Here is a 24,993-nt window from a genome sequence, read left to right on the forward strand (position 1 = left end):
TGTACACATTGTGTCCCTTCACTAGAATGTAAGTTCTTTGAGGGCAGGAACTATTCCGTTTTTTATTCTGGATGTCATAAATGAGCAGAGTCTGGCACATAGTAGGTGCTTAATAAATATTTGATAAAGGACTGGTCAGTCTTGAATCTCTGTTCATAGGAACCATTTTCACAGGCATAGCTGAAGGGTCAGGTTCTTTTTTTTAATGGTCTTTAAAGTACAATTTGCAGTGTAGTTTTTAGATGCATGAGGTACAGCCTGCATTCTCTCCATGCATTCCTAATATATGGTTTGCCTGAGTGAACTAAAAATCCCTTGCGGGAAAACTGTGATCTGATCTTCCCTTACTCCTACAGTTTGGGGCTCCACCATATGATGTCTGTCCTACTGGTTATAAAGCAGCCATGCCCCTGTCATGGCATACATTTAATTTGCTCTTTTTCCAAACTGATAAAATAGAACTTTCACAACTAGATAAAGATTTATGAGAGGTGGGTAAAAATAATGCCTACTCATCTGCAATCATCTCCCTGTCTTCTGATGTACCATCTGGCCCAATGGAAGAGGAAGTCCTTTAGACAATCCTCATCTCTGCCATTACCAAGTTAACCATCCATTTCTTGGCTCCCAGGGTACATGAATGCCGTGTTCCATTTGATGCAAAGTGTCCAGAGATGTTCATGTCAGGAGATAGAGGCCAGTATGTTCTTGCAATGTTCTGAACATGATGCCTGGGGGGAGGGGTGGGATATGATGAGGGCAGGAGCAGGGGAAAAGGAGCTGTGACTCACTCACTGGACTTGGTGCCCCAAGGCTCAGGTGGGAAGACAGGATCAGGTAAGTGCTAGCAGACTCACTGTCCCTCATCCCCTTCAAGGAACTTTTGGTGATCCCTGGAAAGGTCAGGAGTTGCTCCCTCCCTCTCTTTCTCAAATTAATAATGTGGTTGAAGAAGAAGAGGCAACCCCAAAGACAGGGAGAACTAGGTCAAAGATCTGCCACTGACATGTTGGCCATGGTATCATGCTAAACACTTTTTCCAAATATAATTGTCATCACCATTACTCTCACTGTGATTTTTATCCCACATTTGTTCTGATGCACCACATAGCAGGTGGGCTCAGGCATACCCTAACAGATTTTGAAAAAACAGTATTTTATGTCTCATTTTTTAAATTTATATTTAAGCTCAAAATAAAAAAAATAGTTATGGTTAAGTTACCTCAGTCTGATGAATAAAAACAATATACTTAGCATTTATTTTTATAAAAATACTGTTAGGCTGCATACTTTAATGAAATGCTCTTCGTGTATGCAGGAAACTTTTCTGTTTAGTAGAGTGTAAGCCTCTTGAAGGCAGGGACTGTCCCATTTTGAGGTTTGGAGCTTTATGACATCTCTCACACAACAGATGTTTAACAAATGTTTATTTTAATTTCTAGGGGTAGGGAACCTCTTCCCCCTCCCAACACACAAAAAATATAAGCTCCTTGAGGGTAGGGGCTGTCTCCTATTCTATTTCTTAGCACCTTTCAGTTACTTGGAATGGGATTGTGCCCCTCCTGAGTAGAAGGTAAGCTCCCATGGTTTGGCATTCCTCTTTACTTTTTTATCTCTGGCACCTAGCACAGTGCCTTGCACATAGTAAATATGTAATAAGGCAGCTTGCAAATTCTCAGAGACTCAATTTCTCCACCTGTAAAATGGGAATGATAATGCATGTGCTTCCTAGTGTGGTACAGTAGAAAGAGGGCTGGATTCAGAGTCAGAGGATCTGTGTTTGAATCCCAGCTCTACCATTTACTATCTGTGTGACCTTGGGCAAATGATTCCATCTGTCTGGGCTTCAGGTCCACGTCTGTCAAATGAGGAGGTCGGTTTAGAATGTTTAAATCTGTGGTCCTAGAATTATGATGTCACAGGGCTGCCAAGCAAAGTGTCCTGGAAACCTTAAATTTTGCTAAAACTAGCAGTTACTATTTTCACATGAAACTTGGCAACTAGTAGCCCTCACGTAGGTCTGAAACCATGCCCCTAAAAAGACAGGAAAGGCAGATTTCCTTTAAATGCTCCCCTGGGCAGTCACTGAGCCACAGGCATTCTCTCCTTCATCATCACTTAGTAAAAATATCCCCTAAAGGACTTTCCCCTCTCCTGGTGTCCCCAGACACCAATTCTCCCTTCCACAGCTGTCCCTTCTGGGGAGAAAATCCTCCTGTTTTAGGAAAATGCCCCTTTTCTAAAGCCTCTGCAATGAGGGTCAGCAGGCACCAGCGTTCTCTGTGGGCATCGTCTTAAGGACACTGCCTTAGGATGTGTAAGTGTGCCTGGTTTTGGCATCAGATGCAGAGGGAGTGATAATGAAGGCACTGGATGGGGATTCTTTATGCCTGCTGCTGTCACCAGTAGATGCCATCCCTTCCCCACCTTTCTATGGTGAAAGCTGCACGGAAGCATCTGCTTGATGACAGACACCCACTCCATATGGGCGATCACAGTTGTCCCTCTTTAAAGTCCTCACAGACATATGCTGCACACGATGTCAATTTCAACTGAGATGAGTGGCTAACTAGTGTAGACACCTGTGCATACTTCAAATGCCTCCAACGGATAATAAACAACAGGTGTCATTTACCTTTAGCACAGTATAAACACGGAAGAGGGAAACAGATGGGGGAAGTCCTGGAAGATCCCTCCAACCTGGCAGACAAGAGAAAATATGCCACTCATTGGATTATGATCTGCCTCTCAGAAAGAGTGTTTTTAGAAAACCACTTAGAGAAAATAAAAGCCTTCACATTAATTACTCTTGCATTTGGATCATATACCTCACAGCAAGTAATAACAGGGTATTGTTATAAAAAGGAGGAAAATATAGTACTAATTGAGTCGTCTTCTATTGGCTCTCGCCCTGCCTCGATGGCCTCAAAGCCGTAGGGAAGGTGACCTTGAGCAGGTCATTGAATTTTCCTGAGCCTTTGTTTCCTTATCTATAACAATGAGTGAGTTGACAAAGATGGCTTTTGAGGACCCTTCAGCCTCTATGTCCCAGTAATTCAAAATTTGTAATATAATCTTTGTCAATCAAATAATAAATCACAAACATTTACATGGTGCTTAAAATTTTGCTAAGTGCCGTCAGCCATTGCAGTTACTATGCTCTCCTTCCTAACTCCTGCCTTGTTAAATCCCTGACCTCCCTTGTGACCCAGGCGGCTTAGCTGCCACCACCTCTCTCATTTTTATTTTAAATTACTTTGTGCTTTTCAGATAGGGCTACACACAGCGACTGGCCTTGGGCTTTCTTTGATAGGGGGGACTCTGGGGAGAGTAGACTCCTTCATCCTCCCAATAGAGACCAGCAACTTCTCAGCACTTCCTAACCTTAGAGGTGCTGACTCTACTGGGTCCCATAGCCAGGCTGGAATAGATGGAGCCAGGTTGTCCTGGCTTCTGGGCTGATTCTCTATCTATCTCACCTTGATGCCTATGACTCTGGAAAGTCTTTGATAAGTAAATCAAAAAACAAAAATCAAAATCAAAAAAAGTAAATCACAAACGAGTAAGTTTGTGAATATGTTGTATCTCTGGGTCCTTCAAGGCAGAGGCTAGTTTATTCCCAGTGTTTTGCACACAGTAATTAAGGGCTTAATAAATGCCCCATTTACCACCAGCTACATTGCTTTTGGACTTCTTAGGATATCTCTAGCCTGACCCTGCATGGGATACCTTCATTCTTTAGCCCCCCTTTTTCCCCACTCCTTTTCTTAATGTTCTTCTAAGTGCTATTTTATCCCAATAGATTGTAAGCTCTTTGAGGGCAGGGACTGATTTAAGTTTTTATTTATATTTGCATCCCCAGAGCTTAGCCCAGGACCCAGCATACAGTAGATGCTTAATAAGTGTTTGACTGACCAATTGAACTTCTGACAGTGAGGGTTAGTGGCGTAAATTTTCTATCTCCGTTTTGCAGATGTGGTGGTTGAGGCTTGAAGAAGAATGAATCACAGAATGGAAGGGTTCAGAAGGGATCCCAGAAGTCACGTAGTCCCACCTAGGCCAAAAGAAGCCCCCACTCCCACACACCTGAAGAGGGGTCACCTCGCCTCCGCTGGTCAGAGGCAGCTAGCTTGCTGCAGGTTTAGACAGTGCTAATCACCAGGCCCCTCTTAAGCCTAAACTGGCAGACTTACACCCTCTCCAGCTGCTTGTGTTCCTGTCCTCTGTGGCCAGACAGAATCGTGGCAGGATGCTTTTTCAAACAGCCAAATCTCCTCTAGTTTTTCATAGGCTAGGGGGCAAGTGAATGCCTTAGAGATCAGCCTTCACTTTCAGGATGAGGAAATGACCCAGACCAACGCTGTGACCTCGTCAGGGTTCCACAGGAGCAGGAGCAGAAGCAGAACAGAGGAGCAGTGTGGACCTAGGTCCTGAGTGCAGATTCTGGGCCCTTCCCACAGAAGCCCAGTCCTGGATAGTAGCTCCTGGCAGCGCTGATCTTCTCATCTTACCCTTTCATTAACTGCTATGTTCTCTTGCAGCTTAACTGATCATCAGGAAGATGCCTGCTGCCCCAAAATGCTGATTAAAGAAAACAGACCCATCTCTTAGCTCCTGGGCGTGGAAGTAAATTTGTGACGCTGCATTTAATAGAAACTCGAATTCAGCTAAGCCCAATTATAATATCTTGCTGTGATGAGAAATTAATTAAACATCTCCATGATAAAGACCCCAGGAGCAACTAGAGATTCTCCAGTAAACACACAGCTGGGGAGGGCCGGAGAAGGAGGAGACAAAACGAGGGGAAGAAAAAACCATATTTAGCCCATCTGTTCTGACAGTCATGGGCCCTGGGAATCTTTTCAAGAGTACATGCAGTGCATTGTACTGGAAATGCAGCTACCTGGCAGGCAAATTCATCCCATTTCCTAATTCTGCCCTTCTACTTGGTGACTTGCTAATGGGAAACACATGTCTCCCTCCTGCACCCAGTTCCAATGGCCCTGGAATTCAGTGGCTGAGCCAGAACGAGGGGAGAACATGTCACCATTTAGAGCTTTCAGCAAAGCCCTTCAGTCGCAGCCAGCACCCTATTCCAGGGAAGGATATCAATTATAGATAGTGACTTGCTTTAGCAGCCCGGTCGGGACTGTCAGACACTAGATAGACAGCCATGGAGACTCATGAATCTTTCTATTAACTGTAAGAGATGGGGAAAGAGCACAGGTCGGGCTATAAATAAGGCCGAGTGGCATCAGAATGCTTTAACACCTCGACTCTTGGCTGTCTGTGTCGGGAAAATTCACTGAATTCAAGAAAACTCTTCTTTCTTTGAAGAAAGTTACGACAATCAAAGTAGTTTCTTGTTTCCCTGAATCCCTTTAAAAAATGTCCCTTGTACACTTTATTTTTTTTCCAGGAGGATTAAGTGAATTCTCATAAGTTATGTGCCACCTCTGGAGGAAATGTACAGGGGAGAGAAAATTAACCTGAAATGACCCCACATATCAGGCCTTCCAAACCCACTTTACTACAAGGTGAAGAAAATATCTCATAAATGAGAATGGGAGTTGAGAGGCTGGAAAGTTTAAGAAGCTGCACTTCATTGAGGAAATTCAATTCCAGTAGAATTTCAACTCTTGATCCTTGTATCCTGAAGCTGAAAGGCAGCATTTCAGAGTGGACAGAGAGTGATGGAGACCTGGTTTCAAGACCTCTCTCTGATACACACTGGCTGCATGACCCCGGGCAGACGTCACATCCCATTACTCTAATCAACTCCTTAAAATCATGAGGTGCCAACAAGCTGAGAGCCGGCATTGGCGGACGGAGCCTCCAAATCAGGAATGTCCCATGCCAATGAAATTATAGGTCAAGAAGATCCCAAATATCAACCCCAGGGCATGGTACTTTGTACCTAAGAAGCTCTTAATAAGCCCATTTTGAATTCAATTGGGAAGAACTGGAAATAGAACCATAAAGGCCTCATTTTTTTTTAACAGTTGGAGGAGACTGGGCTCCAGGTAAGATTAAGGAGTTGTTCGAGATCACAGCTGTCATAGAACCCAACCCTATCATTCTAGAGATGAGAAACTAGGCAGATTTGACACCATGACTAGTCCAAGGTCACAAAGACAGAGGAGCAGAGCTCAGGACTTGTAAGCTCAGACCCAGAACTCACTGTAGTGTAGAAAAGGCCTGGTTTTTCAGTCCTGGGACCTGGGTGCAATTGCTGCCTACAGTGGTTAACAAAGTTCTGTTCTCTCTGCCTTTCCCTTGAATCAAAGAAAACATGAGGTGTTTTACTTGATGGAAAGAAGATGCCCTAGTGGGCATTTCCATGAGATGAACTTGAGCATCTGCATTTAAGGCCAACTGCTCATTTTCACTGTTCAGTGTTGAGGGGCCTTTGCACAAGCAACCGTCCAAGAACAAACAGCCTTAGCCCTGCTGACGTCTTCTATAGATCCCTCAGCTCTCAGCCTCACAAATGCCAGGGGAAAGCATTACTTGGCAGAATCCATCTCTCATGGCCTGCCTACTCATTCTTCCCTCCACTGGCCCAGCCTATCTTAAAAAGCAGGGGCATCGGACTGTAGGAGCTGCCACGGCTGACATTCATCTCCACCTAGCAGTTGGCCGCCCTCTCCCCATCTCTCCGATCCATAGCTACAGGAAGCAGGCATGATCTCCAGCTGTGCAGCAGCTTTCTGATCTTGGATTTAACTCAACTTAACACGCATTTTTGTAGGCACCTACTATGCACCGGCCCTGCACTATGCATACAAAGTCAAAAATGAAAAGCTCTTCTACTCTCAAGAAACTTCCATTCTCCAGAGGGATGAGGGAAGGGGGAATCATCCTAGAGCTCATTTCAGCAGCTCTTCAAGTGGGTCAGTCAAGTACTTGAATTGACTTTCTCCTTCTGGATCAGACCAGAACCTCAGCAATCTCCCTCGTCATTTCACAGCTGGTGAAGCGAAATGGGCTTCTGCAATAGAGAAGATGACAGGCCCTGATTTTAAAAAATCAAATGTCCCTGCCTAGGGGATGCATGGGGTGAGTCTCAGATGGTGGATGTTAGCCCAAGACACACAGTAGGGGCCTGAATTGTACTCAGGGTTCTGTCCATGCTACACTAATGTTACAAATGCACAAGATTTTTATCATTTAATAATTTAATATAATTATGAAGATGTTACATATTATATAAATACATAAATATAAATATAACACATGTAATTCATAATTTAATATAATTCTCCGAATATTTTGATTGGCTAAGAATGAAAACCAAAGGGCATGTGTGAGCCCACGCGGATGCATTCTTGAACCTGTGTGGAGGGAGGGAGGGATGGTCCCACTCAGGCCAGGCCTTCAAAATTGCCATCACGTTAAGAGCATTTTAGCGCCGGGCACTTGGACACTGGACTTCACACCAATCCCTGGCCCACAGCACCTGCTGAGCTGCAAGAGCCTTTTATTCCTGATTACCCCAATTGACAGGGAGCTCAATGACACCAGTGTCATTTCTGCTCTGCCCCCCCCATTCCCAGCCTGCTCTCCACTCTCCCCTCCCTGGTGAGGACACATAAGAGCAAAGAGACAGATGTGGAAAAAGATGGTAAAACCCTGTGATGCTGACTCTGACAGCATCTCTGCTGGCTTTCTCAGAAAAAGGAAAGGCAAATTAATGTCGCAAGGGGAATAGTGTGCAAGTTTGGGAGTAGGAAGCCCTGACTCTGTCATTAACTGCTTCTGTGACCCCCGACAAGACACTGAGCCTCAGTTTCCTCATCTATGGGATGAGACATTTGGACTCATTGGCTTCAGAGATCCTTCCAAGCTCCAAACCTATGACACTGTAACCGAAGCAGGAAATATCACAAAATATGTCATAATCAATGTCTACTGCAAAATCCATCGGAGTTTGTACAGAGCAGTAAGCATATCATTCACTAAAAAGGAACCTATAGGTGGCCATTCCACTGTAGCTTTCCTTCTCCTGCCCTCAGGAGCCCTCAGGAGGGTGGGAGTCGGGGTGAGGAGGGTGGAGAACAGAATGGCCAGAAATCCTGTCCTCTATTGTGATGGTGCCTTGTGGGAGGGGGAGGAAATGCCTCTTGATTCAAAGGTTAATCATAATTCATGTCCAGCTTACTATCACTCAATAACCATCAAAGTCTGAAACTCCAAATAGTGTTCTCAGCCTTCTAGGATCAGAGCCATTATACTCTCTGCAGAAGGCTTTATTGAATTTCCCAGTAAGCTTTAGTTGACTGAACAGGTCAAGAACTGTGGCTCCGAGTTTTCTTTCTTCTCAGAAACTCATAAAGCCCTCTCCGCCTTGTGACGCTGCTGCCTGAGAGACTCGCCTCAGCCGGGGGTCAGTGCCGCTGACCTCCCGGGAGGAGGTCACGCCGTTTGTAAGCCCCACTCTGGAATGCCATTAACTTACATGCACAAGCTGCTCCTGCGTGTCAAACTCCCGCGCACAGCCCTCCCAGTGACAATTTGTCTCGTAGACCACTTCAGGCTCTTGCTTGTTTTCATCTTTGTCCCCTTCCTCCTTGACGAGGGTCATTCCTTCAGGCTGTTCCTGAGAGGCAGAGGGCAGAGGGGAGGGAGAAGAAAGAAGAAGTCTGGGTTAGACCAAGAAGAAAGTGGAGGAAGGGCTTTGGGAGCAGAGGCTAACTGGGACAAGGAAAGCCCCACCAAAGATGAGACCCACAGGCTGGTGAAAGAGAAAGCCTGAGTGCCCCAAGCCAAGGTGCTGGCAGGCATTATTTCCTTGAGTCTTTGTTAGTCTTTGATATCCTATGTGACCCTGGTCATGTCCCTTACCCTCCCTGAGCTTCAGTTTCCTCATCTGCAAATGTTCTGTGATGACAGGGACTGTTTCTTGTCTTTGTGTCTTTCAAAGGTTATTTTCGTTTCATAGATTATGGAGCTGAAAAGAACATTAAAAATCACCTTGTTCAATCTCCTCATTTTGCAGTTTAAGAAACTGAGGCACAGAGGGTGGTAGAAGCTGCTACCCAAGTCAGAATCTGAACTTGAGTACCATTTGCAGTGGCTTTTCCCATATGTTCTCCTGCCTGCCTTATACACCAAAGGTACTTAATACTTGAAGAATTCCACAATTCAACCGTTCACTGACTTGTTATCAGTTATTTGATATCTGGCAGCTTTTCGACCCTAGCTGACAGCATTGAGACCCTTGGAAATATTCCTCTGATTTTCTCATAGTTTTTAAGTTAAGGATCTGATTTCCAATCCTGCCTCAGACATTTACCAGTGGTATTACTTCGGGCAAGTAATTTGCCTCTCTCAGAGTGTTTCCTCATATGTAAAATAAGGAAGTTGGACTCCAAGGTCCTCTCCAATTCTTATCCTATGCTCGTCACATCTGCAGCCATTCCAAGAGATGCCCCACTTGTCAATAGGGAAGCCACAAGGCACTTTCAACACATGGTGCACATTAATATTGCCCTCCTTGGTCACACTGACAAAGGCTGAGCAGTTGAACGTGTTTGGGGGATTGCTAACATCCCTCATCATCCTCCCCCCACCATTCCCAGTCACAACCATCTCCATGGAAATGGAGCAAGCTCCACATTCTGGATGGAGTGGTTCCTTTCTCAGAGTCACAGAGACCATTCTGTCCTGGCTGCCAATCTAGAAATAGATTCAAAACCTCTTCCCTCAAATCCGAACCAAAAATTCATAAAGGTTCACTAGAAAACTGAGTCCAAGTCCAAAAGCCAAGTCTGTGGATGGGCCTGGATCACACTTCTGGGGCTGTTTCCACATTGGAATTCTAAGTAAACAAGCCCAGAGCTAAGCTTGATCTAAAATGCTGCCTGTGTCTTGACCATCTCATTTAATGGGCCATCCTGATCAGTTGGGTCTAGGGCTAGTACGGGGTACCTGGACAAAGGCAGCTGCCATGTGGCACTATGACTGGGGTTAGTTAGCTCTGGCTTCAGCTCTGACTCCGGGGGTTAGGTTGAGGTGGAGAAAGCAGATGAATGCCAAACTAAAGCCTCAGTCCGGCTTGGCATGGGTGATCATAGAACACTCATGCACACAAAGTGGGTACTATTCATTCCTTCATTGGGCTGTCGATAACCTATCTCCTCTCCACCTGGCAATTGCTGGTACCTCCTTCCATCACCTAGAACTATCTCTTGTATTTCTTGTGTTAGTGTCAGAGTTCTGCTCTCAAGACACAAAGAAACAGGAATTCAGTGAGTCTGGGTTACTATTTGACTCTGGGCAACAGGAGGACCAGGCAAAGTTCTGCATGTATTCCTGAATATCTGAGTTAAGTGAAAGGAATGCCTGAAATGGGCTCTGGGGAGGACGCAGAGAAGGGGGCCTCGGAGGCCGTACCTGCAGGCTTCCTGCCCCCGGGCTGGGCAGCTCCTCATCAGCTTTGGTCTTGGAGCGCTTATTGTGCATTGGATCCCCAGTGCTGCTCACTGCAGACTCGCTCGTCGGTTTGTTTTGCTGCTCAGGGTTCGAGTCCAAAAACAAAAATAAAGTCGCGATCAATATAAAATCTCATAACCAGATACACAGTTCTGTGCAAGCAGCTTTGCTCAGTTTGGAGGACAACCTTAATTGGAGAGAGAGCTCAGGGACCTGGCTTAACAGGCTGAATGAAGCATTCTTTCTTTTGGATCAGAACAGAGGCAGGGAAAGGATGTTCTATCTTCTCATTCATAGATATAAATAAGCTTCAGTCAATGGCATTTGGACTCCAAGTTTTAACAGCTCTCACAAAGAATAAACCCAAATGTGAAAAACACAACATTATGAAAAAATCACCCCAACCAGAATAGATGGGTGGGTTCTTTTCCTTGAGATGCTGTTGTCTTCTATGCTGGATTAATGGGGCCATGATGAGAAGGGCAGGCCACTATCGAATCTCCCCCCCCCCACCCAAGATATGTCCTCGTTGGAGGCTGAGGGAAATAGAGGCACATGAGGTCTCCCACTTCCTGATCTTCTATTAGGATTCAGGTTATTTAAAGATGGGACAGGCTTCAGGCTGAGGCACCATTTAACTTTCCGTTGACCTTTGTTAACATGCTCTCCATTAAGTTAGATTATTCAAGAGGTAGGCTTTGTTGGGAAAGGCCACAGCTGACTGGCCAGAATTAATCAGGAGAATGCTGCCTGGAGTTATTAAAGAAAGGGTAATAGCTAGCATTATATAGTAGCTAGTATTTCTATAGCACTTTCATGTTTGCATAGCAGTCCACAAATATTATCTCACCAAATCCTCACACCAACCATGAAAGGTAAGCACTATTATCATCCCTGTTCTACAGATACAGAAACTGAGGCAGCTAGACATTAAGTGACTTGTCCAGGGTCACACAGAATGTCTGAGGCAGGATTTGAACTCCTAATATAATGCTCTGTGTGCTGTGACACAAACCAGCTGCCGTGTCCAAAATGGCATCCTGCATCTGGAAAGGAGCCAAAGCCAGCTGTCTAAGAGACTGTTCTATTAACTACTCTCATGACTATGTGGTTTTATAGAGAACTTTTCAAGAGACAACAGTGAGTCTTGCTCTTACCTGTGTGGTCTCCGACAGACCAGAGCTCACTTGAACAGGGTTCAGGACACTAGGGATGCCAGGAATGGGTCTCTGAGTAGGAAAGGTTGGGGCCGGATGGATGAGTGGAGGACTGTGTCCAAAAGCAGATCCTAAACTTTGTTGCCGACTTAAAATCTGTTGATGCATATGCTGGAAAGAGACTGGGGTGGGAGGGTAGGTGAAACTCAGGGCAGGACTGCAGCAAGAGAAAGCAAACAGACAACAAAGAACACAGACCGTTACTTTGGCTGAATTCAGAAGGGCATTGTACACATGATGTGGCTTCCTCCCCTTGCCTCCCCGGTGCCACGAGTCAAAGGCACTAATGGATCCAAGCTGGCAGTTCCTTTATCAGCAATCCCCTTCAAATGATGACCCCCCCTCATCCCATCCACCCTAATACCTCCCAACAGCAAGACGTCTGCATACCAATACACAATACACACACACACGCATACGTGTACACGGGTGCTGTAACCTAAAGAAGGCTCTACAAAACCGAAGTAAAAGGCGAGGAGTTCAATAACAGCTATTTATTGCAATAACAAACTTTATATAAAAAGGGGACGGGTGAAGACATGCTTTATAGGAAGTGCTTTCCCTGGGTACAGAGCTCTACAGACTCTCATGGATGAAGCAATTCCTTTCATCACGGCTCAGGCTACACTCTTTCATACGTCTCTAGATCTTATTACAAGAGGAGAGAAAATCAATTGGCTGAATGTGTTTTGAACACCAAGCTTGTCATATCACTCATTTGTTTGTTAAGACGGAAGGCTTGGTTCATCCAGAATGTCACCTCTAGAATTTCCATCAGGGCCGTCTGCTCCTGAAAGCTGATGGATTAACCTCTCCCCTTGGAAATTGGTGATCAATGGACTTCGATGCAGAAATATCCCAATGGGAAAGCACATCTCCTTCTCGCAGTTAAACAGCATTAAGTGTCTATTACCGCCCATTATGCATGCTAATACCTGTCATCACTTCATTACCCCCTGTCCCTGCCAGGCTTCCCCAGACTACAGTTGAGTACTGGTGAAACTGCCCTACAGATCGCTGTGGGTACAGAATGCCAAACTGTTCTTTGTGCTGGACTTCAAAAGTGAATTGTTCCGGGTGAAATCCTCTTAGAAAACTATGAAATGCTCACATAGCTTTTTGCCAATGGCTTAAAACTGCATGGAAAAATGACATAATTGCATTCGTGGGTCTCTCTTTCTTATGATGAGTTAAAATAGCCTTGCAAATTAAAATATTTTTCCTACCCTGAGTGTAATACCTAGCAAGAATCAAGGTTTCTTATAATGTCAAAGGTAGATTTCATGCAAATTCCAAGTCTGGGACGTTAATTACTATTGCTGTTAAGTACATTAACTGATAATATTACAATTAAAAAAAATCCAACCATTTCAACCATCTTAAGTAACCATTCAAAAGGCATTCTCTGTCCATTAATGCGACTGCACATTCTGCCCACTGGATGACAATCCCTAGAAAGAGACGGCTCCAATGTGATTATATTACTATTATTCAGTGAGAGAGCCCAGCATTACAAAAGGCTACCAATTTAGGCCTGAATATCATTAAGAAGACCCTCAGAGAATTTGACTAGTCTTTGAGGATCTCTCTTTTCATTTTGTATTGTATTTCTTTAATAAAGGGAGGCAGAAATGTAGTGAAAACAGCCCTTGTTCCCAGTAAGAGTTAGGGGAAAATCCGTAATAATATTCCGTTATTGTCGGGCCAGAGTTACTGCCAGTGTTTCTGTAAGCAACCATGAATGATTACTGCGAGACTCAGCGAAGGGAGCCACTATGGATGATTGATAGGACATTAATCAAAAGATGCATATCAGGCTCCGAATTTGTTCCCCAGCTTTCCCCTAATAGCTGATTTCATGTTCACTGAGCACTGTGCCAGTTTGTCCAATTTATTCTTCAGTGTACGAGCCATTCATCAAAGAACACAATGATTTAACACCCCCTGTCCTTTCAGTGAGCGAGCATTACTAAGTGTAACTACCTTATTCTGTTCATTAAAAAACAAACAAACAAAAAAAGTAAACACCAGGCTGGCACCCTCCCACCCCCACCCCCAGCAATTACAATGTCACTGTGTGAAAGGATGAGGATGGAACCAAGCCAGAAGGGCCTCCATGCCTTCAGGACATGAAGGGGCACTGAGAATGTGGGCACTTCTCGTTCCAAGAGATAGAAGGACCCAATCAGCAATTTGGGGGCCAAATTTCAGGGCCCAATAAAATGGGATTGGGGCATAGTATATACATAAAGAAAATGTGCTATCTGTTACATTCAAGTGTAAAATAAAGTAGCACTATGGCCTCAATAGAGAAAATGGGGGGAGGGGGTGACAAGGAGCTTTGTGTATGTATGAGGGAGGGAGGAAAGGAGGGGAAAGAGAGACAGACAGAGAGAGAGAGAGACAGAGAGACAGAGAGAGAGAGAGACAGAGACAGAGAGACAGAGAGAGAGAGACAGAGAGAGAGACAGAGAGAGACAGAGAGAAAGACAGAGAGAGACAGAGAGAGACAGAGACAGAGAGAGAGAAAGAGAGAGAGAGAGAAAGAGAGAGAGAGAGAGAGAGAGGGAGGGAGGGAGGGAGACGGAGAGGGAGAGAAGAGTTATTTTCTGTTATATCAGAACTATCCCTCTCAGCAATTTTTTTTCAAACTAGTGATCCTCCCTTCTCTTAAAGGGTATATTTCCAACATAAGATGGTAAGAATACGGGGGTAAAAAATGGAACATTTAAAATTTTTAAATCTTTTCTTCATTATGAGTATCTGGATCTCAGTGAGATCCCAGAAGTCAGCAATTTACAGTTTCAGAGTATGGAAAACGAGGGTAATCCATGCCCACCTAGTTCCCTCATCTGTGCCCCTTGGAAAGCTTAAAATATCTATAAGGAATTGAGTAGGAGAGTCATGTAAATATTAACTCCCATTGCATTAGGAATCAAGAGGTCTGGGTTCCAGTCCAAGCTCAGCAAAACCTGGAATTCAGGTCTCCATCTCTTCCTCCAGACTGTAGTAAGAGCCTGCTAACAGGTCTTCCTGCTCCTATCTATCCCTGATTAAGTGCTTCCTCCATACAACTGCCCATGATATTTTCCCGATGCACTGTTTTCATCATACCTGGCTTTATTAAAAAATCTTGAGTGGCTTCTGATTGCCAAAGGAATGAAAACATAAACCACAAATCCTGGCATTCCTTGCCCATTGGCATTTTCTTTCCTTTATTCTGTTTTGAAGATATTCTACCTTTTACCAATTCAAAATTTAAGCCTAATTTAAATTTTACCAATTGTGGCTACCCTACATCAAGCAATTCCCTCAGTGCCATTTTTCAAACAGAATGTACTCACATATATCCTGTGTCACATTTTGGTAACTCTTACAATATTTCAAACTTTTTAATTATCATTTTATAAGTCATGGTAATCTGTGATTAGTGACCTTGGATCTTACTATTATAATTGTTTTGGGGTGCCACAAGCCACACCCATATAAACTGGTGAACTTAATCCATAAATGCTGTGTGTGTTCTGACTGCTCCACTGGCCATTCCATTCTCTCCCTCTCCTTGGGCCCTTCCTATTCCCTGAGACACAGCAATATTGAAATTAGGCCAATTAATAACCCTACAATGGCCTCTAAGTGTTCAAATGAAAGGATAAGTCAATCGATGGGGTGAACTTCATTAGTTTCTTATTTAAAGAAATTGCCACAGCCATCCCAGCCTTCAGCAACCACAACCTGGATCAGTCAGAAGCCAGCAACATCTAGGCAAGACCCTTCACCAGCAAAAAGATCGTGGCTCACTGGAGACTCGGATGATGGCTAGCATTTTTAGGCAATAAAGTATTTTTTTAAATTAAGGTAGGTGCATTGCTTTTTTATATAATACTACTACATACTTAATAGACTACAGTATAACATAAACATAACTTTTATATGCACTGGGAAGCCAAAAAACTCCGTGTGACTTGTGTTATTGCGGTGGTCTGGAGCCAAGCCCACAATATCTCTGAGATGCACTTCTGGTCTTCCAAGGCTCTCAGCCTGTCTCCAATCTCTCCCTTCCCTAATGGAACTTGTTGCTACATAATGAGGAAAGCAGGGCAGCTGAGACCACAGAGAGTGAGAGGGCAGCAGGTGCTGCCAAGTGCTCTGAGGAGAAACACCCCTTCATCCTCCAGAGCCAGGGCCTCCCTGCTGCCTTCTCCACCATCGCTGCAGTGGGAGAGCGGGAGCCTGGTGGGAACCAACCACAAAAAGAAAGGTTCTCCCACAAGAGTCCAGTGTTCCCAGGGGCCTCTCCCAGTGCCTGTGTTGGTGTACTCTTGGGTGTCTGCATTCCAGGGAGTAGAGATGAGTTTGCCCAATGAGTTAAGCAGAGGGAAAAACTGAGCCAAGTGATAGTGATGGATCAGTCAGTAAACATTTATTAAGTTCCTACTTGGTACTAAGTGCTGGGGACATAAACACAAGTTGGGAAAAAAGACAGTCCCTGTCCTCAAGGCTACAATGTAACTGCATCAAAGCGGTAGCATAAGATGGAGTGATGGGACCTGGGCACCTACACAGCACTTTCAATGCTGATTTGGTGAGGTCACTCTCTTGACCCAAACCCTTCATTGGCTCCCCATTGCCTCCCCAATTAAATGTAAGCCCTTGAATTGGAGTTTCTACATTCTCCACCACTGACCTGGCTCCCACTTGGCTAACTTCATTTCTCAGACATGCCTTGTACAGCAAACAGCCCTTATAAACTGGATCATGCCCATTTTCCAGCTAGATTTTGCTTCTTCTACCTCCACACCCCTGCCTATACTAGTCCACATGAACTCCCCCCACCCCTGACCCAACTCAGCCTGCAGAAATGGGCTTTTTTTTTTGCAAATTCCAGGTCAGGTGTCACTTCCTTCCCTGAAGCCTCACCTGACTCCCCCCAGCAGATGCAGTTAGTCCCTGTCCCTCAGTGCTTCTGCTACCTTTACTTGGACTTTGGGGACCTACCTGACCAGTCTGCCATCATTTTCAATGTTATCCAGGAACTGGACTACATCCTTCTTGTGACCAAGAAGTGGGTCCTTTGGATTTACCTTTGTTTCTCTCTTTTCCAGAGTCATTTCATTCATTTGCATCAAAGATACATCTGTTCAGGTGGAACTGTGGCTGCCATATTCACTTGCCTCCGATGGCATGTGAACTGTCTGATGGACTGGCTCCTTTGGGACTCTATCCCGAGGACCCAGAACTCTGTCTGGCTCATAGTAGATGCTTCATGAATAAGTACTTGGTGCTCACTGAGATCGGGTTCAAAGTGAAAGATCCCAAGAGGGGCAGTGCCTCTGGCTCCAGCCAGGTAGGGGCGGCATAGGGAGAATCAGGAAATACCCAAGCAAGTCCTGAGGCAGACCAAGCCAAGTGCTAATGGGCGCTTACATTCCTGTGCCCATCTACTCAGGGCGTCTCAGTCCTGTGGAGAGATCTGACCACGTGAGGAAAAGGGCTTTCTCAAAAAGCAGAGCTTCCTTGTTGTACCTGTCTGTTCAATGGTCTCCAGTATAGGCACTTGCCTTGCTTTTCCTGCTTCTGTGGGTGACAGGCTGGGAGACCCAGAGCAAGTCCCTCAGCCCCATGGGCCAGCACTCCCTGAGTCAGAACCAGCAGCTGTGCCTCAGGGACTTCTCAGATCCCTCCCCCCTCTCAAATGGGATGACTCTTCAGGACACCCCCCAGACTGCTTAACCTCCCTTTCCCCCCATTTACTCTTTCATTGAAACCAATTCACCAAATGGGCTCTTTAATGAGATGTAACCAAACATGAATTACTTTTAAGGTTTTCACTTCTTTTCCTCCAAGTATCTATAGAAAATAGTATAGTTTTTTTTTAATCCCATATGTTTATTATCATAAACTACATAATTGTAGGTCGATTAAGTCATTAAGAGATCAGGCAGAAGGCTCTATTCCCAAGGGGGAAAACCAATGAGAACAATATTCTAAGCAGATAGTTATGAAGTCAGAAGAAAATTATTTGAATTTCAATTTGCTCATTATCCTTTAAGTAGCAGCAGGAGGAGTATGAACATCTGGAACAGAATAAACAAACAAATAAAAACTGTGACGCTTCAGTCCTGAGGGATCCACTCAGGGCCTGTTTACTCTTAGTTTACAGACACTGCTAACCAGTTCAAGTCAAGTCAGAATAAAAAAGACAAAGGCATTGTCATGAGGAGAGCTGTTAGGCAACCTCTCAAGATTAGCACAAAAGAAAAATGACAACTTATAGGCTGAATGCAATGGAGGATAGAGGAGAAAAATGATAAACATGAAGAATTTAGGTTCTTGATTAAAAATAAAAATAAGTATATACCAATGCTGGTCCATTTTGTGTAACAGAAATAAACCCTTCATATCTCAGCAATCCTTGAGGGTCATCACTGCGTTGTTCCATAATAAAGTTAACCTTCAGGTAACCCAGAATCTTCAAAAAAAGGATACATTATATTTTATATTTTAAGAAGGGGTGAGAAATGTCTGATTTATTAAAAATTGTCATAAAAATATGTTTTTTTAATCTTGCACTAATACTTCAGCTATCCAGAATATTCACTTCTGGAGGAATTTCTGACCTCCATCAACCATGGAAAAGACGTTTTTGTTCATTTAAGAATTAGCAAATTCTTTCATTAACTCTTCAGACCGTCACTGCTGCCTATTAGAGACCATGGATGAGTTCAAGTGTGTTTGCAACCACACAACCTCACAAACACCACACAACCTCACAAAGGCCACACATCTCCAGAAATTGGAGCCAGATCGCCCTTCGATCACGGTATAAAGCCTGTTTCACCCATCTGCACTTGCATCTCGGGAAGTGAGAACAAGTCTAGGGCCGTGTGCCATTGAGGCTTTCACAGGACGTGGGCATCTGAAAGGGCATTCTCATGGCACAGTGGAAAGAGTACTGGCTCTGGAGTTGAAGCCCTGGATTCCGATCTTCCTTCTGATGCTTGCTCCCAGAACGAGGCCTCAGGTGCCTCCTCTATGGAATGCACAGGTGGGAGGGGTGGCCTCCAAGGAGGGCCTTTCCAGCTGGGAGATCGTGGCATGAGGGAGAGTGAGTGGGGCCCATGGTGGGCTTTCAGTGCTCAGCAATCAAGCTGGAGAGGGTCTTCTCCATCACACCGAAGGGCTTCACCTGCCTCAGGTTGGTACCACGTGGGTATCTGGCTGCCTTCAGGAGGCTGGCACCCATGGGACCTGAATGACTGGTTCAAGGCCATGGGAAGATGTGAGGATCAGGGGAAAGGTGAGTCCTAAGCAGGGTCAGGATGTTCCTCCAAAGGAAGTGAAGACCAGAAATGGGGCCACACCATCCGGGCCCTGCACCAGCATAGGGGATCACACGGGCTTGTTCTCTGCAAGTCGGGCTGAATTCAAAAGGAGCAAAGCTCTCAGAATCCCTTTGCTTGATTTGGTATTAACTTCCATGAGTACGATTGACAGGTGTCAATCAATCGATTAATCAGCAGGAGCTGACTCAGTGGCTGACACATGTCAGGGAGCCAGACCCCAAAGGTGCAAAGGGACCGGTTTCGGCTTTCTCTCCAGGAAGGTCAACGTGTGGGCTCAGCCCGGGAGAATGGACTCTCTGGGAGGGCAGGACCTGAGCTCCTCCACTCCGAGATCACATTTTTGACATGGTGAAGGCTTTTTGATTCAGCTGGGCATTCCACGACAAAAAGAGAAGAAAAAGTTACCTCCCTGGGACATGTTTAAACAAAGGGACATTAAGCCATGACTATAGAATATAGGTGTAGTGTCTCCACTAAACAAATTTAATTTTGAATCGACCCTTTTTGACATACGACTATGTAACTGTAACTCTTAAAAACATGTTTTGAGGAAATTCGATAACAATTCTAATGCCGTCTACATAGGGGCAGAGGAGAAAAGCAACGCTTCAGTGTGTCTAATTCCCACCGTGGGGTGACTGTTGACGTGGTTTATTCTTCTGAATCTCCCCTTGCCCTTGACCCTTTCCATCTTGAAAGCCATGCAGATGTCAGAAGGAGGTAAGGCTGGGCAAGACACCACACGGCAAGGACATGTGGCCATGGCATTTTATGGAAGCGACTTTAAGAGGAAACACAGACATATACACATATACACACTCACACTCAGACATTCACACAACACACACATATGCACACTTACTCACTCACATGCACACACAATCATTCATACATGCACACATGCTTACACACACTTTCACAACTCAAACACACTCAGACACACACTCACAAACTTACACACTCACATGCACACAGACACTCACACACACTCACAGACACACACATATACACAGATTCACTCACACAGACACACATAGACTCACACACAGACACAGACACATACTTATACACACACTCACACTTTCACACACCCACACAGACACACATGTATACACACATACACTTACACTCAGACATACATATACACACATTCACACATACTAACACTCACACAACACACATACTCACATACACTCACACACACACACAACAGCCATTCTAATCAAAGCCACCCTTTGGGGTTGTCTAGTGGCTGCTTCCCTAACCAGGTCACTCAATGCCTGCTCCCAGCAGTAGATGTGATGACAACCAGCTGCACTGCAGATCAGACAATTCTTTGCAATCCTCTGTGGAACAGGAACATGTCGATCTTACTTATTTCTCTTTTGCACACACACACATGCACACTTACACACTCACTCATATGCACACACACATATGCACACTCACACGCACACACATATGCACACTTACACACTCACATGCACACACACACACACACACACACACACACCCCTGTGTTTCTCACGAGCCTCTTTGTTTCCATGAAGCCTGGTGTGGAAGCTCACTAGAAGACTCTGGTCCAGGACTAGAATGTGCTGATGGGCTCAGAGTGACAATGCCGGCATCAGCAGTGAGTTGGATGAATCTAGACTTGGCTTCACAATATTGGGAATGAAGATTTCCATCTCTTTTGTTTTGTTGGGGGGAGGCATGTTAAGATACAACTTTATCTGAAAAAGAGCTGGGAGCCTTGTAGGTGTAGCCCCAGTATGAATCAACAGCAAGATGGGACAGACAGAAAAGCCCAGGAGATTGTGGGCTTCACTGAGGAGCAGGGGAAATGAAGCCGTGGTCTATCCATTGCCCTGCTCAGACCATCTATCCGTACTATACTCAGTTCTTGGTAGCTTGGGGAGGCCATCGGCTGGTTGGAGACAATCCGGAAGAGCTACCAGAATGGGGAAGGTTCACAAGATCATCAGTGATCAATTAGAAGAACTTCAGATGTCACATAGTCCAGTCCCTTCATTTTTACAGATGAGGAAACTGAGGCCCTAAGGGATAAGTGACTTGCTCCAGGTCACCCAGTAAGCACCTGAGTTTGGTTTTGATCTAAGGTCCCTGGACTACAGAGCAAGTGCTGGTAAATCTGATGGGGTGCTGAGTTTATGCCATCTGAGGACAAGCTGAAGGAACAGGGAAGTTCATCCTGCAAAGTGGGGACAGGACCCACTCCATGCTTGTCTTCAAGGATGTTAGAGGGAAGACAGATCAGCCTTTTTCTGTCTTACACCAGAGGGCAGAGCCAGGAGGAATAGAGAATGAGGGACAAGGAGAGGAGAATGCTAAGAGGCCGACCCATGTGGGTCCCTAACATAAGACCTGCCAGTGATCCCTACAGCCGCTGGTGAAGATGCCCCCGACCAGCAGACAGCCAACTGCCCCTTCAGGCAAAGTGATGTGCCCAGAAGTACTTAGCCTGCGTGCATCCAAGGCAGGATTTGAACCTGAATCTGTCTGACTGTTAGGCTCTTCCTCTCTTTTCTACCACAAGTATCCCTGATGGCTGTGAGCACAATTCCAAAGTAAGATTCATGAGAAAACGTTTAGCCCCCATCTTCCATCAAAGAAACCAAGAAATCCACCCCAAGCATTGTACAAGGCACTGCCTTGGGAACAAGAATTCAGGGCCTTCTGAGGACACTAGGAAGTCTGGCCCTGGAGGCCTCCCTCTGCCTTGGCTCCTCTGCTAGAAAGCCCACCTCCCCTCCTGTCATCACCTGAGAGCCCATACAGCTGGGAGAGAACAAGCTGGCTTCTCTCCTGCCCCGGGCGCCATCCCGCCAAGCACCAGCTCTGGACAGATGCCAGCCCTATTCTTGCCAGGGATGGTAGGAGATGATGGCTGCAGCAGCAAAACGTAGTCGGGCTCCAGTTAGCAGGCTGGGCTTGTCAGCACTGGCTCCAAGGGAGGGCTTGCTCAGACTTGTGCCGCTTGGGCTGGATGATGCCAAGTCCAAGGTGGGCCAAGGATAAGTGAAGAGCCTCCTACTGGCCAGAAGACCCTCTTCAACAATGATGAGGGCACACTATATGCGTGGACCGGTCAGGCTGGCAGGAAGCCAACCATATATGCAAGGGGGACTTCCAGTCTCTTGACCACGAGGCTAAGATATAGGTGCTGTTATTACCCTCATTTTATAGATGAGGACTCTGAGGCTAGGTGACTTGTGCAGGGTCTCTCAGTAAGTGCCCAAGGTGAGGTTAGAACTCGGGGTCTCTGTAAGTGAGGTCCAGTGCTTGAACATGTAATAACCAAATAGATGCCACCTTCTACCTCTTTCAGAGAGCTCTATATAGAGTTACACACTCACACTCACATACATGCAGCCAAATGTACCTAGTCTGAGCTGCTATCTGATAAGCCACCCTAAGACATGCCTGTGCATACCTAAATAGCAGGGACACCCCACACCCAACCAACACCAGATGGAATTGCACCACTGGGCAAATGCCAGGCAATCACAAAATCAACTCCCAGTTTGTCTTGTGCATTTCCTCTTCCTTCTCTCCTGGGAGTCTCAGGCTGTGCCCTTCCTCCCTCTCCCTCCTAACCATTCCCATCCTTGCCTCTGCCTTTACAAGACAGTCATGATGACTGCGTTAGTATTATTGTTAGTTATATTACAATATCATCTGGCACAGTATAATGCGGAAGGAGAGAATTGGTGACAAGGAGTTTCCTCTCCCATCATCTGTTTGGCTGCAGAATGAATGTCACCAAACTGGCTGCGTCCTCCCAGAACCTCCATTCTAAGGAAAGTGCTCAGGCCAGCCTGGTCTTCCTCCGTCTCCACCTTCCACTTTGAGATTTGGGATTTCCTTGATGCTGCCACAGAGCCCTCCCCACCCCTGGACTCCTCACAGGTCCCCTATTCTTCTGACAAAAACCTCTTCAAAGTCATGGGAATGGGACAGGTATTAGCCGAGCTCCAGCTCTTTCAATGGGCACAGACTCATGTTATCTGAGGGAGAGGAGCAAGTTAGAGAGAGCCACAGCTTCCTCATATAAGCTACCAAGAAAGGTCTTTGGTAACCAGTGAGATCAGCTTCAACAATATCAGTCACCCTGGAAAATCCCAAATTAAGCCTTTCGAGAGGCTTGAAGGTTGGCATGAAATCATCAGACAGAGAAAAGGGAGATGGAAAAGCATGGAGAACCCAAGACAGTCAGCATTTATGCTTCATCATTGCCAGCACCTAGCCCAGTTATACAGTCAGCACTTAATAAATGGATGTTGACTGAATTCAGGGGAAAGAGCACAGAATGTGGAATTGTGGGTTTGAAATCCAGCTCAGGCACTGAATCCCCAGCTCTCTGGGATTCAGTCTTTCTGTCTGTAAATTGAGGAGGTAGAGCTGTATGACCCTGGGGGTCTCTTCATGGAAGAGAGGTTGTTCACCTTTTAAAAATTCTATAGATCATCAACCCAGACACTCCCCCAGTGTTTACATGCTCTCAGGCTGAGGCATGCATAAGACTTGTGCAGAAGCTCAGCACAGCTGTCTGATTTAAGAACATCTGGGGTGTTAGTGGCATCTAACAACAATGCTTCAGGGGCTGGCCAGGCTCCCTGAAGATCTAGAAAACAGTCAGAGCCAGTCCAGGATGTCAGAACCTCAGGGAGCCATTTTCTCAAGGCCTAGCTGGTATGGCTAGGGAAAATGGCCTTGGTCTTTTGCCATGAGTGGGGTTTGTTTCCATTGGCACCCTGACTCTGGCTGACTTAAATTCCTCAAAGCACCCTCCCTATATCCTCCATCAGGATCATGTCTTGGTCTCTCCCCCTCCCCCTTCTCCCCCCCCCTCTCTCTCTCTCTCTCTCTCTCTCTCTCTCTCTCTCTCTCTCTCTCTCTCTCTCTCTCTCTCTCTCTCTCTCTCTCTCTCTCTCCCCATCTTTCTCCCTAGACTCACTTTATGGCTTATTAAATGTGAAATACTTTAAGATCTGACTTGGAGGAAGTGGAGAGGGGAGGATCAACCACTCAGTACCTCCGTTAAGCACTGACTGGGTGCCATGCCCTGTGCTACATGCTCAGGATCCAAAGACACAGATTGTTAGATAAAAGCTCGGGCAGGCAAGTGGGAGCAGGAGGGGTGAGATGAGAAGGAGGGCAGGGCAGGAGGCAGAAGGCAGATTCCCCATTGGCCTCAAGGGCAGATCCAGGCTTGCTGGTCTCCCTGGTCACTTAGAGAATGTGATACTTCATAAGGCTTTACATTACAGATGCTGCAGAGAAGTTGCCTATCTGTTTTGGTGAATGGATTTCCACACCAGGGATTTCTTCCCATTTATGAAATTTCAAGTAGAGGGAAAACATTTAAATCAATTTTTAAAAGACAAAAAATAGGGACTTTATTTTCTTTAGAAAGAAGTGGGCAGACAATGCCCACAGTTGCTCAGGCTGAGAAGACACTGGTAGGTTGCAAGTTGCCCCAGCGACTGTCCACTTGCATAAGAGCAGGCAAGATTGGAGAGTGCATGTTCCTTTGGGCCCTTTGCTGTAACAATGTTCTCACGTGAATGATCTCATTCAGTTCTTAGTCCCCACCTGCATAACTAAGCCCATTTTATATGTGAAAAAAAAACCCCAGAAGGTCAAAGAACTTCAGGAGTTTCCTGGAAGTCATGCAGGTAAGAAGCAGTGGAGGCCCCCCACATTCTGGGCCTCATTCTCCCCCACCCACCCCCTGGCCATTACATGAGGCTGCCTCCCAAAGCGCCTCCTTCTGATCTTCCAGGACCACGCTCTCCGATGGCACAGGCATTGTCAAGAACATGGAGAAGGCATCAGGGTAAGTAAGACTGATGGATGGTCAGAGCTCCATTCCAGTCTGGGAAAGTCGCCCTGGCTGCTGCGCGCTTCCTCCCAAGGAAATGTCCCGATTTCCTTCCTTCTTTAACTGCCTCTTGGGGAGGAGGGCAGCAGCA

At 45.6% G+C, this 24,993-nt stretch overlaps 1 protein-coding gene across 2 annotated transcripts in view; it reads right to left on the reverse strand.

Moving 5' to 3' along the window:
• GLI3 (GLI family zinc finger 3) overlaps nucleotides 1–24,993 on the reverse strand; it is a 286,634-nt gene that overhangs the window by 47,965 nt on the left and 213,676 nt on the right. For both annotated transcript variants that reach the window (XM_069084396.1, XM_069084397.1), the window contains 3 exons: nucleotides 11,592–11,808; nucleotides 10,396–10,512; nucleotides 8,459–8,599 (listed from right to left, as the gene is read on the reverse strand). In XM_069084396.1, the coding sequence (XP_068940497.1) occupies nucleotides 8,459–8,599; nucleotides 10,396–10,512; nucleotides 11,592–11,808 (475 nt within the window). The remainder of the gene's footprint in view (nucleotides 1–8,458; nucleotides 8,600–10,395; nucleotides 10,513–11,591; nucleotides 11,809–24,993) is intronic.

Source organism: Petaurus breviceps, unplaced genomic scaffold (genome assembly GCF_028583685.1).
Source record: "Petaurus breviceps papuanus isolate PSGF00001 unplaced genomic scaffold, PetGlider_PUasm1.0 174, whole genome shotgun sequence".
In the NCBI taxonomy this organism is placed as follows: domain Eukaryota; kingdom Metazoa; phylum Chordata; class Mammalia; order Diprotodontia; family Petauridae; genus Petaurus; species Petaurus breviceps.